The 15,766-nt window shown below is 36.2% G+C and overlaps 1 protein-coding gene across 2 annotated transcripts in view; it reads right to left on the bottom strand.

The window, feature by feature from the left end:
• Positions 1–15,766, bottom strand: part of syndig1l (synapse differentiation inducing 1-like) — a 73,953-nt gene that overhangs the window by 17,072 nt on the left and 41,115 nt on the right. The window contains exons 1-2 of one of the 2 annotated variants that reach the window (XM_006632212.3): positions 11,996–13,103; positions 2,920–3,423 (exon numbers count right to left, since the gene is read on the bottom strand). In XM_006632212.3, coding sequence (XP_006632275.1) covers positions 2,920–3,336 — 417 coding nt within the window. In that variant the 5' untranslated portion in view covers positions 3,337–3,423; positions 11,996–13,103. Of the gene's footprint in view, positions 1–2,919; positions 3,424–11,995; positions 13,104–15,766 lie in introns of those variants that run through there. The other variant, XM_015350636.2, reaches the window with a different exon arrangement.

The following is a 15,766-nucleotide window of genomic DNA, read 5'->3' as shown; positions in this document are numbered from 1 at the left end:
TCACACGTTCAAAGAATAATGACTGCACATCAAATTAACACTTCATGCTCCCACAGCTGAAATGGATCTCCAGTGTCCTGTGTTCTCATTTTGACACTATTGTTTCCCTCGTCTGGATTCCATTTGGATTCAGAGATAATGAGTGTATGGAGGCTATCATTATGCGCAGAAGAAGAGCAAACTAATTTGTAATGGTGAACTCTAGTGAGGACATGAGTTTTTCTTTTTGAGACTCTGTGTGATGGATGTTTTTGTCTGTTCTGTAAATCAGTACAAGTACTCTGTAAAAGAGAAAACGTAGATAGGACCAAAGATGGGGGAATAATCTCAATGGAGATATCAACTGCAAATTTTCATGTTCCAATGGAAATGCATCACCATGCATTGGGATTCAAATATATAACTGGTTTATTAAATGAAATTATGATTATATTTGAGCCAAAGTATAATTTGGTCCAACATCTGAGGTATTAAGGCTTCCTTAGATATGATTGTGCAGCTGTAGGAGTGTTTGTGCATTTATTTTCTTTTGTCTGTAGGAGGAATAGCTTAGGTGGGATGATTAGATGTGGACTGTTATATTTACAGCAAGGAACATCATAATGATGCTGCTTAATTCACTCTGAGAAAATAGCATTTGAGTGAAACAGTCCAGACGTAAAAAGTCTGAGATTCAAAATACAGCTTTCTGTGTTCATAAATTACCCTGTGTTGCTTAAAAGCACACACAGGTGTTCGTGTGATTCATGTTGCTTTTATAAAAAAAGCTGTAATAGCTGCTGAACGTTCTTTGCTGCAGTGCCCCAGAGGCTCCAGCTGCATTTGTGTCGAAACATTGCCATGCAAACAATCCAGTTATTCTTTCAGACTGACTGCTCTCAAAATCAATAGTCATTTTTTTGTGCATTGTGAAGATGTGCCTGCTTCGAGACTTTTTCTTAATGTTCCTCAAATCCTTTCCCTGATCCTGAGAATCCATGGCACCTGGATGGCCTTATGAATGTCGAGGGACAGCACCATGTTGAAATGATCACTTGTGCACTGGTGCTAGGTAATTGATTATGGTCTTCTGAGAAATGAGTTATTCCCGAGAGAGGTCTTAAGAAAGATCAGCCTTGGTAATAGAAGTGAGTAAGAACTGGAAAGGGTAATCCTTTGAGCTCAATACTTTCGAACATGGTTCTCTTTCATAAAATATTTGATATATGAAAATGAAAGGAAATATCTGTATACTGACTCTGATGCAGAGTTTGTTTTCTCCATGTCTAGTTAAAAATGTATGTACTGTATTTCTGCTGGGTTACACAAAACCTACAGGATCCAATACTGTTCATAAATCAGTGTATTGCAGAAGGATACTGTCTGAGGTAAATCATATTAATATACTTGCAATACTGCACAAGTCATATATAGTAGAAACCTTTAACAAAACAAGACTATTTCCAAGCACATGAAAAAACTACCAAAACAAAATATGATGTTTTGAAATGTTAGTATTACATTTGTTCACATTATTTTATTCCCAGCATAAAGTCGCCTTTGTCTTCACTCAAACAGTGAGCTGAAAGTGAACTTTTACCACAATCCTATGTGAATTAGTGTCATTAAAGGAATGCAGACCATTAGCTTTCAATTATTTTCCTATACTTTTAGATGTGTGCTACCAATATGGATAATATTGCTATTCAGCCCTTATCTTCTATGATGTGTGGAATCACAGCATTCACAATGTTGGAACTGTTAGATCAAAGAACTCTGGACAGAGTCTCGACTGTGTTAACACTGGAAATGACACAATTTGAAACTCAAAGGTCTGTGAGCTACAAAAAGGCAAGTGATCATATTTTTATCCTGTGGAATACACACAGCAGCATTCTGATGACCTAGTCTTTGGCTGTGAAGTCAGACTTCTCTTGACGTCTCTTGAAGTCTCTTCTCTTTAACATTCGGAAATAAACAAGAATATGAACTATATACCAAATGGAGGTGTTTTCTTGTGAGTCTGAAGTAGTGACTTATAAATAACAGCACGTCAGCATCCCTGACACAAGCTGTGTCCATAAGAGGGCAGAACTTTGCCACTTTTTCAATGTGAGCTCTGTGACTTACCCTCACCTGTCTTTATTGAATCCCATTCCATTAAAACAATATTTGTTAAACTTAGGTGGTGAATCATTTTGTTATGAATGAAAGAAGCCAAGGTTTTGGTCTGCTGCTGTATATTTTAATACAAAATTAAGAAATCAGGTCACAGTAATCATATTGTAAATCCCCTAATGGATTTCACATGGCAGTCTTGATTTTAGTCTCTGTAATTTGTTTTTCCATTAAAAAGAGTGTGACTATGCAAGAGCTTGGACAACAACACAGAGCTACTGTATCTTGCATTGTCTACTGCAATATTTTCTGTATTTGTAATCTAGTTCCAGGTTTCTGGGATAGACTGAGGTTTGACAGGTACTAGATCAGGAAAAAAGGTGGAAAATAAGATTCATTCCTCTCCCTGCGGAACAGAACTGAGTCAGGGATACAGATGGGTTATGAGGACCCCCAAAGTATAAAGACATAGAGTCTACATTGCAGAGTTATTTTTTGTGAAAACCTTGTAAAAGAAGGTAATGTAACACTGAAATGCCACAATGCAAAGTATAGTAAAGCACAATGAAATGATGGTACAGTACACTGATTTATGATGGAAAAACAATACAAAATGCACAGTATAAAACTAAAATAACAGGCAAACTTCAGCTTGGAAAATGATTAGAGGACTAACCTCTTATGAATGTAATTTATTGCCCTTATAAAAATATTCTCCAGCTACGTTAAATCTTCTGCTCAGTACTTTGCAGAGGAATGAGTTATCATGTTTTAAGACATGGTACAAAATACCTTTCCCTCTCCCTACCACCTTCACCTTACCTCATATTCGTGGTACTCTTCCTCCTCTACCTCATAAGACACCGTTTGGATTTTCACATCATTGTCACCCAGTTCTAGGAGTTTAGACTCTTGATCTTCTGTGTTTTCGACACCGGAGTCTTTATTTTCTGTGAAAGTGGTCTCGCAACACTCGCTTTTATAATCCTTGTTTTTAGCATTGGCTTCATCCTTGTACAAAATGAAGTTTGGCCGGTAGAAGGCTTCTACTGCAAGGTGCAGCGATGTGGCATCGAGGAGTTGGTGAGTCTTGGCTTTGCTGGAACCATTCACAAAGTAATTAAAAATGTTTTCCTGGTATTGGTTGCTGGGAAAGTCCCCCTGGTAACTGTAATCGCCTTTGACGTGTTTGCTGTTTTTGTCCAGGAGTGGGTTCTGAAGCTCACTCAGGCTCTCCATCGCAGGGTGGATTCTGTGACTGGCCAAGGGAGATGGATTGTAACAAATTGACTTGACAGGTATTAATGCTGTTCAACAGGCCAGGAGCTGTGAAGATTAAGAGAGAGAGAGAGAGAAATGGAGATATTGAATATGCTTCTTGACTGGGTACATATCACAGACAAGCAGTGTGATAGGTTTCCCTTCCAGATTGACCATGACTTAGTGCATTAATCTGCTGGAATCAAGATGTCAAAAAGGGACTGAAACGTCCATGTTCTTTCGACAAGAATAGTTGTAATAATTGTATAATGGTGTAATAATTGTTGCAACAAGTAACAGGCTGTCTTATTGTTAAAAGAAATTCTGGATTTTTAAAAATATTTAAAAAAAGCTTTTTAATAATATTTCAAACCTATACATGGTGTTATGCTGATACTGTATTTTTTATTTTAACCTGACTGTTGATGTCACTCCTGATGAAAATATCATTTTCTTCAATGTACATTCCTTTGAGGTTTAGGTTAATGTTTCAATTAAATTCAATCCTCTAGTAGTTGCCTAACAAACAGAAAGACCTTGATAGGTTTTTAATTAAATCAACAGGATTTAAAGACAATAAAGGCAATAAACAAAAATGCCTGCGGCATATTATGCAGATCACATTTGTTTAAAAAACACCAGAGATGCAGAGATAGCTATGTTAGGCCTTGTACACAACACAGAGCAGTCAGTGGAGACCAACAAAGAATATCATTGCGTAACACATACTGAAGACACAGACACTGGAAAACCATTATTCTTGTCTAATACTCGAGTGGTTTTGCATTAGCTTTAAACTGAGCTTCTGTTGGGGGAGTGTGGACATATTTTTCTAAATTTAATTGATCTATCTACAATGCCTATATGAATATTAACTAGTTCTTACCATTTCTTAATGTTAGGAAGCAGTACTGTCTCAAAATGAACTTAAATGTAAATTAATCAAATTCTGATTAATTTACATTTAAACTAAACAACGTAAGAATAAATAAAATTAGAAGTCTCTTTTTTAACACTTTATTACATTGCTTTAATTATTTTAAATGCTATTTTAATCACAGCATTATTCATACATAAAACTGTTCATATATAGAAACTTACAACCACCAGCAAAATCCTATAGTTATTATGAGGAAAATGACATTATTTCCTTGCAGTAGGTGCATGGACATTTTATTGAACAGACCTGATACATGCACATTTCATTATACTGATTAACATTCATTAGGGGCTTTAATGTCACACTAGTAGTGTATATGGCTACTGTTGGACACAATAAAAGCTGTTCATCTGTGATGCATGAGGTTGCAGATGCTGTCTTGTAGCATTCTGTCCAATTATTGTCATACAGCCTGTACATGTGTCTGTTTAGTATTCTTTGAGCCCTTGACAACACTTCATCCCAGTTTGTCTCCAACGAATATTAAGGTTTTAAACCCAGCAGATATTCAGTGGGGCACACATCTGGTGAGTAGGACATTTTTTAAGAAAGTTGTTCTTCCATGACCATCATGAGGAGGTGTACTGTCCTCCTGGAATGTTGTCATTAAAGGGCGAACCCACAGGAAAGTTAGCAAGTGAAGTCCCACGACTTGGTCAGTATATACTGTGCAGTTAGGTCCCCAATCCCTACAAATGATGTTCTGTCATGACTAGACACCCTTGCCCAGACTGTCACACTAATGCCTTCCCATTATCTGGTCTGTTGTACAAAGTGATCAGTGTGTCATTCCGTATGTCTGAGACACTTGAAGGATGGTTCTTACAAAACCTTTCAACATTACTAAAAAGTACTTAATCTTACTGCTAAAAAGTCAACCATGAGGTTTTGCTTTAATATACTAATGCAACTAAGGCATTATTCTTTTGATTAGTGAGGCCTACTGGTTCCATGCAATGTTTTTTTTTCTTGATTTGCACCAAGCAGCTACATTTACAAAATGGAATGGAAACCATTTTTTAAATTTCCTGAAGCAGTTTCTTTTTAAAGTATTTTTTTCAGTGCCAGAAAACATATTTGCATTAGGGTGTACTGACCTGTAAGTGTGACACTGATTACTGGACATGCAGGTTAGCATATTAAGTACAAAGACATGACTGCAAAGGTATTAGGGTGACCATAAAGTATTCTGTACATGATTCTGAGTTAATGGTCACTATGTTTGAAGTCTGAGGTCACCTGAGGTCGTCTGCTTTCAGGCTAATTAATAGAACAATCAGCGTGCTTGTTTCAGAAAAGGAAACTGGCAGGCATTTTGCCTGTTAAAAAAACAGCACTAAGTGCATTCGAGGTTTGTAGATAAATGTTATGATTGTCTCTACAAGAGTTTTTTTTTCTTAATCATTCCATGCCATACCTCAGTGGCTAAAAAAATCCTTGACTTCCAGAGAAATTCTACTTAATATTTTCCAGCATACCTTCAGGATCGTGAGCAGATTTGAATACAAACAAGATATTGACTTCTGACTCTTTAGGTAAGACAACTAGCCTGTGCCTGTTTTCTAAAACCATTTTTTTATACTAGTGGACTGTATATAATTCCATCATTTTCTGTCATTCCAGTGCTATCTTTCCTATAAATGAAATAATAGCAGATGTTGCTGTGTTCAGTCGTGCATATCGTAGACAACAATGGCACCCCTCTGTGAATTTATTTTCATCCCATCAACCCAGCATTGTTATTCCATTCCAGCCTTGAAGATGGAGCAGGAGACAACAAAACACATTGGTAGAGTGAAGCTCAGTCATGTGCTCTAATGTAAACACTTGACACTGGGCCTGTAAAATAAATTAATAAATCAAAACACAAGGGGGACTTCTCTAAGTGCAGGAAAAATGAGCGTTGTTTTGAAAGCAAAATGCAATGTCAGATGATGTTCCTTTAAGTGAAAAATCAGTTTGTTTTTCTTAAGCATCTCATTTTCAGCCTAATGTAGCATACGACAACGCAAATACACCTACTTTCCCACTTCAACAGACATAAATCAGCATAAAAATAACTTGCTTCTGTACAGAACTCATCAGGTTGGTCCCAGGAGGATGGCAATAAAAAGAGTCCATTATACTTCAGGATTGTATTTTTTATTATTTCTCTTTTAATATGTAATCTTGGATGAATTTTGATACGCACTATCTCAAAGTCTATTGAAAATTAAAATGGAAAATGGTCGGATGAGTTTAGGTTCTTAATCGTCATTTTTCCCCCAATCTAGAAAAATCCACTATTTAATCTCAGTTCTGTTTGTTACAGCTCCTCTTATGCCTCAATCAATAATAGCTTCACAGAACCTCTGACCTACTTTCAACCTCTTTATCTTAAAATAGATAAATTCGCTTTTTAAAAGACCCATGGGTCTACTCTGTTGAACTGGGCACTGGTGCGTTTCACTGCAGTTTCACAAACTTTCTGATATTTTATTGTGAAAACCGGTAGAAAAGGGAAAAACAAACCCTTTGAGTCAAGTTATACTACACATGAGAAAAAACAAAAGCAATTCAAAGAATCAACGGCACATGAAATCTTCACATTATCGATTCCTATTAAAAGCACAAAAAAGTAAATACACAAATACTGTATTGTGGTAAAATACATCTTGACCTTACAAATGCCACTTTATAATCTTGATACCATAGCAAGATATAAACCTTTCCAGCTTTATATTAGAGCATTTCATAGACTCTAATAAAAGATGCCAAAACATTGTTAATGTCTTTGGATTAATCTGTGTGGCAGGATTCTTAACTCACCTGCTTCCCAAAATAGAAAATCAATATTAATTTGACTGCATAATCCTTTCCTTTGTTATTTAAGTATTTTAAACCCATTTTATGCAGCAAAGGGATGCTCAACAAGCAAGGGGAGTTAATTTCTGTTAACAAATATTAAGGTTGGGCAATATGAATCATCTACTCTGAGCTTGGAAGCCGGCTCATAGCATCACCGCAATCAAATTCAGACATTTCAGTTAAAACTTGGATTATAAAATGAGAAATGTAAGATTTGTTGACATAAAAATTCAATCTTACATGTACAGTATTTACGTCTATTTAATGTCACTTATGTTATTAAGCAATGAGCTACAAAAATAACTGTTCAGAGGAGAGATCTTCATAGATGATAAAATCTATTAATCTATCCAAAATGTACACATACAAAAGCTTGTATTCTCAGGGAGTGAGCAGATACAATTTATAGCACAAATTATAATTGTTTCCCTCTGCTATATATGGTGATGGATTTCTCAGAGCTCAGTCTGATAAAAAGAATTTCCAAGGAGCTAATTAACCTTACTTTACTTAAAGGAACTAACAACAAGGAGTTTGTCTAGGATTGATTGACAGGTTTCCTTTTTAAATAAACATTTGGTGAGATTGATTTGTTATGTATTAAAAATGGTTTAATAGGTCATTGAGACATTGAATACAATCACTTATTTGAGTAGATCCAATGGATTGTCACACCATCTATCAACATAACCCTTCAAGATAATCTGCCCACACTTTTTTTTTAAAAACCACTGCTTCTCCACGTTTAAGATCAGTAGCAATGTTTTACTCAAAAGCTTGAAAATGTGTCAGTCCCAGCTTGTCTGCTTTTCTAAATGTAATTTGAATAGTAAATCAGCTCTCTTCACCTCGTACATAAATCCCATAGGTGTGCCTCTCCTGCAGCTGGTAATGACATGACATTTCAAACAACATGTGTCCGCTCTGTGAGAAACTAAGAAGAGAATAAAAGACTAGAAGTAGAACAGTGGGTGGCAAAGGGTAATCTTTAATTCAGAACCACCTTTTCCCCACTTTAAAAATAAGGCAATTGATGATCAATAAGTATTGATATCTGTGTCATAGTGGCATCTTCCACCATGGGTCAAATTTTAATTCTGCAGTGCCAGGCAGCTGCCACTCAGAGATTCTTTTACCTTTCTAGGGCAAATTCATACTGCGAGAATCAAATGTGTTTTAAGACTATGAACTTCAAATGTATGTTTGATATAATGGAAGTGTGCCTTTTATTCTTGACACGTGTTCTTAGTTGCTGTTATTTTTAATAACTGGGTTGGTTTCTCACAAAGGGTGGAAAAGATCACACAACATACTGTAGATGTGGGAGGACGTGATGCTTGTAACAGCCAGTGCACATCAGGATTCATAGATAATGCATCACCCCTACTTTAAAAGAATAGAGGATTTTGGTATATATTGCATTGTTATGAACACTGCTCAAAAAATTTTCACTTGGTATGCACACATTAACAATGGCAAGAATAAATCTTGAATTATAGTTTCCACCATCATTCTTTAATATGAATGATTCATTAAATCCCTATGAAAGATGCTGTATATGCACATATAGATCACAGTATGAGCACCCGATACACTACCTTTCCACCTGCACCACATCTTAAATGAACTTTTTACATTTCCTACTCATTTCACAAGCAACACTCTTCCTTTTTTTCTTCCAAATTACCTGCAACCTTCTACCATTTGTGTAGGTGTGCTGTCATTAAAAAATCACAACTTTCTTTTCTGTATCTGGGCACAGATGTCAATTTCTTGCAAATGCCAGATTCCTCTCAAGGGATTGTTGGCAACTTAATAATTTTTTTATATGATTATATGCACAGGAGTTACTCACAGGAATGGAATGATCTGTGTTAACTAGCTGAATGACCCATTAGTCATATCACAGACCACGTTTGCATCTCCAGTGGTATATACTGTATGGCTCTGAAATGACATACAGTATACCAGCCTGGTGCCAACACACTTTTCCATCACATACTAATGGCCTCTGGGCTTCTGTTTATGTATTTTTGAAATTACATATTATTAATCCTATAGAAATATACTCCATGAACTGCAAAACAAGATTTTTACATTCAGCTGCATAAATATAGGTGCTTATCTATGGTATCATACATTAAAGAATAGGTTATTACTTTAATAAATGCATTTACCAATCATGTTCCTTCTTATCAATTCTCAATGCAAACACAAAAGGTATAATAAATATTTTTTATATATATATCCAATATAAAATTTCACATAACTACCTGAAATATTTACAAAGGAGGCTATCAGTAATTTCCTTGTAATTTGTTCTGTTGGCTATTTGGAACTTGATGATTCTTTTATAAGAACGTTGTGGCTTTATGGAGTATTGATTGTAATGGTGATTACCTGAAATGTAATTCACAAGCACTCATATACTGTACAATCAGATGCATCTGCACACAGCACAGCCAGACATTTGCTCTACATATGTTATCCATTAAGTGTGAATCTACACTTGCATTTTGTATTACATATGTCTTATGTATTCTTCCTGCTATATATTATCCTGAATCTTTTAGTTTTGAATACACTTACATAGTATTATTAGTCTTAAATAATAATGCCGTATATTAATATTATTTTAAGGCAAATATATATATATAAATGTCAATTAAATATTTATAATTTCAAATGATTTCTGTAATGGAATCCTAACTGGAGACATTAGTAATGCTACCATCAATCACACATTTTCTCTTAAATGCCAAGTCACATAATTAGTGTTGTTCCCTAAGAAATTGGTCATCAGTCACTGAATAATGGATTTTTTTTTAAAAATGTGTGATTCTATATCTTTAACCTTTCAGAGGTATTCTTAAAAAAAATTACATTTAAACTCATTTTGAGTGCAAGGCAGTGTGGGTTCTCGGATATAATTGTGATTTTCATGCCAATCTCCATGTTTACTTTGACTAATGATAATATTCCCCAACTTTAATGAATCTCATTCTTTCTAATTCAGGCATCTTATCTACTCTTTTTGTAGAGTATATCACATTTTTTATTTAGTTGTGTCTCAAAGGATGCCTTTCTGCCATTCTTCTGGTAAGCGTGAATTCTATTTCACACTACATTACACTATAAAAGTTCCGTTTCATGTCTACAAATATTCCATCACAATGATGTGTGAGAAGCACACATACTGTATGTAAAAATGCATTATATATATATATGTGGTACCAGTTTTGCTTCCCTTACTAATACTGGGGTTGTACTTTAATACACACTTTTAAAGCTGACCCATTCCACTGCTTGAAAATGAATAGAAATATATGATTCTGTAACTATTCTTCAGACATTATTAGTGATCAGTACAGGACACAGACAAGAACAGCATGCCCTGAAGGACTACATTCATGCACATATCTCTGCAAATCTCAATCCTTTTGACAGTCTATGTCTTTGTTGTAATTCTCACCTTTACCAGCCTCTGACAAACAAACACAGGATTTTGTGTTTATTATGAAAGCATTGCTGACAGTCAGGGCAAGTCAGTAATAAATCACTTTTCATAACCCAGCATTATAGCCTCCTTACAGACTGTGTCTTAATCATCAGCATGTGCAATGGTCTCTTCCCACAAGACTTTGTTGTGCCTTGTGCAGTCCCTACTCCTGTATTCACAACATACCTGTGGGATTTCCAAAATGCATTCTGTGAATCCTGCGTACAAACCTCTATTGTTCTTTAGACTGTGAGTGAAAATGAGCTGCACCTCCGTGTGCTCTGTAGAGTAGTACAGTTTTAAAATTAGAAACCGGTGCTCGGTTGCAATGAACAATCTGCTGTATCCACCTCTCCTCAGGACTGCGCTACATGACAAGTCTAAAAATAATTAATCGCTCGTATATGTATAGAGCTTTTCATCTCAGAGGATCCCAGAGTGCTTCACACAGAGTAGGGGACCCTCTTCATTCACCACTGAAGTGCAGCACCCAGCTGGTTCGACATGTGGCAGACATTCTGCAGCAACAGCCCCACTGCACAGTAGATCAGGCAAAGTGAGAAATTAATGAGTACTAACTGGATGAAGGGGGAATGTAAAAAGGCTGGATTACACAAGCCTAGAACTGAATGTGGCCAAGGCACCAGTGTTAACACCTCCAATGGTACAAAGAGAGGCCCTGTAATCTTTAATGGTCAAGTAAGGCAAAACATGGTTTAATGTGTCATCTGAAGGAGGGGTCTGACCAAATCTCGCTTTCATCCTTGACAATGAAACCAGTCCTTAAACTAAACGTTTCACTGCAATCAGAGAAAGAAATATAACAAGAGACATTATTAAAGGGGATGGCTTCCAAATCAGTTTTGAAAAATCTAGCATTGTGGATGATTCGTGATATATTTTTGTGTATGTTTACAAAGTGAATCCATTTTTCATTGAGATAAAGTCAGAAAAAAGCAAAAACAAAATGTACCATCCAGGGGACCTTAAATGAGAATATGCAGAAACACATTCACACTAATTTTAACATTTCATTTCAATTCAGTCAAGTTTGATCTAAGTATATTAGTACTTTGTGTTAGTTTGTTGCTCTGCATTCTACAGTAAACCAAATATATTTACAAGTTCGTATTAACTTCAGCCATGTTCTCCTTAGGTTATTCAAGCTATCTGCTGAAATACAATGTCTGCCCGGAAGAGAATTTCGCCAGGCGAAGTTTGTTTTTATTTTTTCATTTTCCTTTTCCTTAATTCTTGAACTTAGATTTTAACAGAATAAAAACACAAGGTTGAATTTAGTTATATAAAAAAATGATATCTATAAGAGTTAAAAAAAAACCTGAGGTCCTTACCTGAGGTGTACAGTGAATCCCAACGCAGTGTGAATCCGGAGAACGTGTCCGTGTAACATTATATTCATTTTAGGACAGTTGAGAAGCTATCTGTTCCAGTCCCTAAACGAACTTTCTGTCAAAATTTTGATTTTCTCGGTTGGATAGCCTTAATTTCTCTGTTTTCTTTTAATTTTGCGAGACTGTCACAGCTGCGACGCCTGTACAAAAGCGCATTTTCCTTTCATAGTTACTAGTCTGCTAAAAGCTTATTAGTTCTTTACGTCAAACTGTGTACCGTGCATACGTAGTTTACCTCACCTCGATTTATAAAATATCGTTATTGCTACTTTTTTTCAAGGCTGTGTTATGTATTATAAGGGCGATCTTTGCGTTGAAGCACTGTTAACTACAGTAGCACATTATCCAGTGTTCTGTAGTCAGCCTGTGGAAACGACAATTTGTTATTGAGTGGGAGATAAGCGAGGTAAAACATTCATAAAGACTTCAATAGGCTAGCCAGAAACGTTTTTGACTTGGGATTGGGAAAATAATACGGAGCTTTTAAATTAGTTTTTCAAAGTAAAATCACTTCTAGGGCTGCCAGTATTTTTCTTTCTTTCGCAGCTTGGCTAGGTCCCATTTGAGTGGGGTGTTACCTATCCAGAAACCTGTAATCTCAAATCCCAATCCTGTCGACCTGCTGGGAAAACAGAGTCCATCAGGAAATTGTTTGCTAAAGCTTTACCTTCCCTTCCCTTAAAAAAAAAAAGATCGGACCTCGCACGTTCTCGATTGGTTTTTAATCTTCTAATATAAAGCCAGGCGGTCTAGTTGCTTTTGCGTTCTCTTGTCTTCACTCCGTTTGTACTGCAATTCATCATGCACACCCAGCTCTGTGCCCTGAGAAGGATTATCACGTCGCTTTCCTCTGGCAGTACAGAATGTTAAGATTCTCGTGATCAAGTTTCCAGTCTCCAATGCATCACCAGATGATGCCCTCGCTGCATCTACGGAATGTTGTTGAAATACAGGGTGGACCCGCTGCCGGTAACTTGAGTCTCCAGACTCATTGCGCAGCACAGGCTCCTTGTCTGGCTGCGGTTATTGGACCAGCAGGTACGCTCTCCCGCTGTCTGTATCACCTCAACCACTTCGCTGGCTTTTGTCATCATACCAATTATTTCGTTCGGTCCGCTGCCCCCACTTCCCCTACCCTTCCGCGCAGGAAAAAAATAAATAAAATCCAGTCTACAAAAATCCGCTCTTGCAGTTTCACAGGAAATCATAATAAGCCAACAATAAAATAATTAGATATGACCCGTTCAAGCGTTTTTGATACTTTTATTTTGTACAACAACGAACATCCACACTAATCCCAACATTGCTAGAATCACGTCTCTAACTCTTACTTACAGAGGGATTATTGTTCCGAATCATTTCCTTTGCTTTCCTAGCTGGGAGCTGTCCAAACTTTCAGCACCTCTATTCTGTACAGCAGCAGTCTTCGTGTTGAAATTGCTTCACTTTTATGTTATCGCACATTGGCAAGTATATTTAAAATTCAGGGGAATTTAGTCTTTCAAACACGATTTAATACACAACGCTTTACAAGACGAGCAGAAGCACAGGGAGATCATGAAAAGCAACGTTTTGAGCCGTTCGTTTTTCTTTAAAGGTATTCACTAAATAAGCAATTATATTAAATACAACTATTGTTTGCCCCCGTTCCTTTATTAAGTATTCAGTTCAACAACCCCCCAACCCCGATTGAAATAACGGTAAGACCCAGAACACATTTTAATACACAGCATTTAGACAGCGAATATGGTGTATTCTCTCTCGATAAATGAACGCGTCGTTTTTACTTCTCGGTATCCGTTCTGTTCACAGTGACACTTCACTCCTGTTTTTATTATAAAAGTAGATTGACAAATACATGACAAACTCAGAAAGCGAATTAAGGGTTTCAATCCACTTAAAGTCGTGCATCGTGGGTGTTGCTAGTCTTGTATTTGACTCAAAGAACATTTTAATTTGAAGGTTTTGAGGCGCATTTTAAACTAACAACCGCGTTATAGCATCATCTATGATTCAGCACTGTCAAGGTACATTGATTTTCCAAATTATTCCAGCTCACACCGTAATAAACTCATTTATTGATCAGAGCAGACAACCATTAAAGAAGAGAAGATTTAGGAATTTTCACTTGGATAAAGACTGAAACTTCTTGGATAAGTGTCGATTCTGCATTATTCACACACACACACACACACCGTGTATTTACATAATAAACACAAGTGCCAGTTAAAGTAGTTTTACCTTTTCTATCGTATTTTTCCCATTTAATTTTTGTATAACACGGCAAAACATTTATTTCCGTGGCAGATTATCTATTAATTTGATTTACTTAATAGAAAGGTTGATGTGTTGATGTAATCAAACATGTTGCTTGAATAGTGCACAATACAGAATTGTGATCTTGGCTACTGTATATAAGTTAAATGACAGAGTCATCTCAGAAACAGCATAAGTTAATATATTTCTTGATTCAAGATTGTGTTTTTCATTAAAATGCCAGTTTTGAGTACGTAGGAACCTGCTTTAGATTAAGAGCCAACAATAAAAAAACAAAAGTATTAATAATTATTTCGACGTAATTTCCTAATTAGCAGAACTCATCAGAGGCAAAGCACAGACACTCTGACCACTCACATGTATTACACATGTGTAATACACATGCCTTCATACTATTCAGATTTGTCTTTTTGGGTCTTGTATTTATTCACTGCCAATGAGAAAGCTATTCTGTATAAATATAAACATTGCTGAAACACATTTAGTCCAAATAAACAGCTTATAAATCCGATTTTGTTCAGAAAAAATGGATCAGTTTGAAAAATAAAGTCAACTAGAACCAAGGCTGCCTAAGAGAGCTTTGAAGTTCTTTATCTGTTGAAACGCAGAGGCTTTATATAATAGATTAGGAAAATGAACCAGAAATCCGATGGAAACTGTATATAAACCTTACATTTTCAAAAGTGTCCAAAGTAACATCAACATTTCTATAGCATCTCTAGCATTTCTATACATAGCACTGCGAATTGTGAAACTTTTATTAGATTTTGTTAATGTGAAAATTGCAGTACAAATACATCAAATTAAGTGTAGAAATGCCAAAGAAAACAGCTGAAATCAGTGTTTTTCTGCTGCCATTGGCAAGCAGGTATTGTGAGTTGCTGAAGGACAGAAAGCAGTCCTTAATTGCCTGCTTTGTTCAGTGTATAATGGCTTCAGCTTTGTCATGTAATGATTCATTGGCTGGAAGGTTTCATTTGCAATGTTAGATAATTTGGTTAATTCTGAAGTATAAGAAATACTCTAGCATGTTTACAGTACAGCAGCAGTCTTTTTTCCGTTTTGTTGTTATTGTTTTTAAGACAAGTCTGTCCCATAGCACTATTTTCAAGTTGGATATGTGCAGCGGTAACGTGAGATTTTTTATTTCAGTGGGCACTTGGGTTTGTGAACCCAGTCCTTAGTGGCCAAGATGGTTTCAATGGTTTGTCCCGTTCAGATAAATCGCCTTAATAAAGTTAAATTCTTTTTTTAATTGGTTTCAACATCTTCCTTAGGTGTAGTGTCAGGTTAAAATATCTTTAAAAGCATAAGGGTCCAGCTCTGTGACTACATTTCTGGCATTTAATTATTACTGGACCAGCAGGTGGCACTGTTCCTTCAGGAGCAGACCTTCCAAACCAACCCTCCAGTAGGCTGACGGCAAACACTGCC

This window comes from Lepisosteus oculatus, chromosome 8, assembly GCF_040954835.1.
Source record: "Lepisosteus oculatus isolate fLepOcu1 chromosome 8, fLepOcu1.hap2, whole genome shotgun sequence".
Lineage (NCBI taxonomy): Eukaryota > Metazoa > Chordata > Actinopteri > Semionotiformes > Lepisosteidae > Lepisosteus > Lepisosteus oculatus.
Note: the sequence above shows the minus strand (reverse complement) of the source record. Positions and strands in the feature narration are given on the sequence as shown.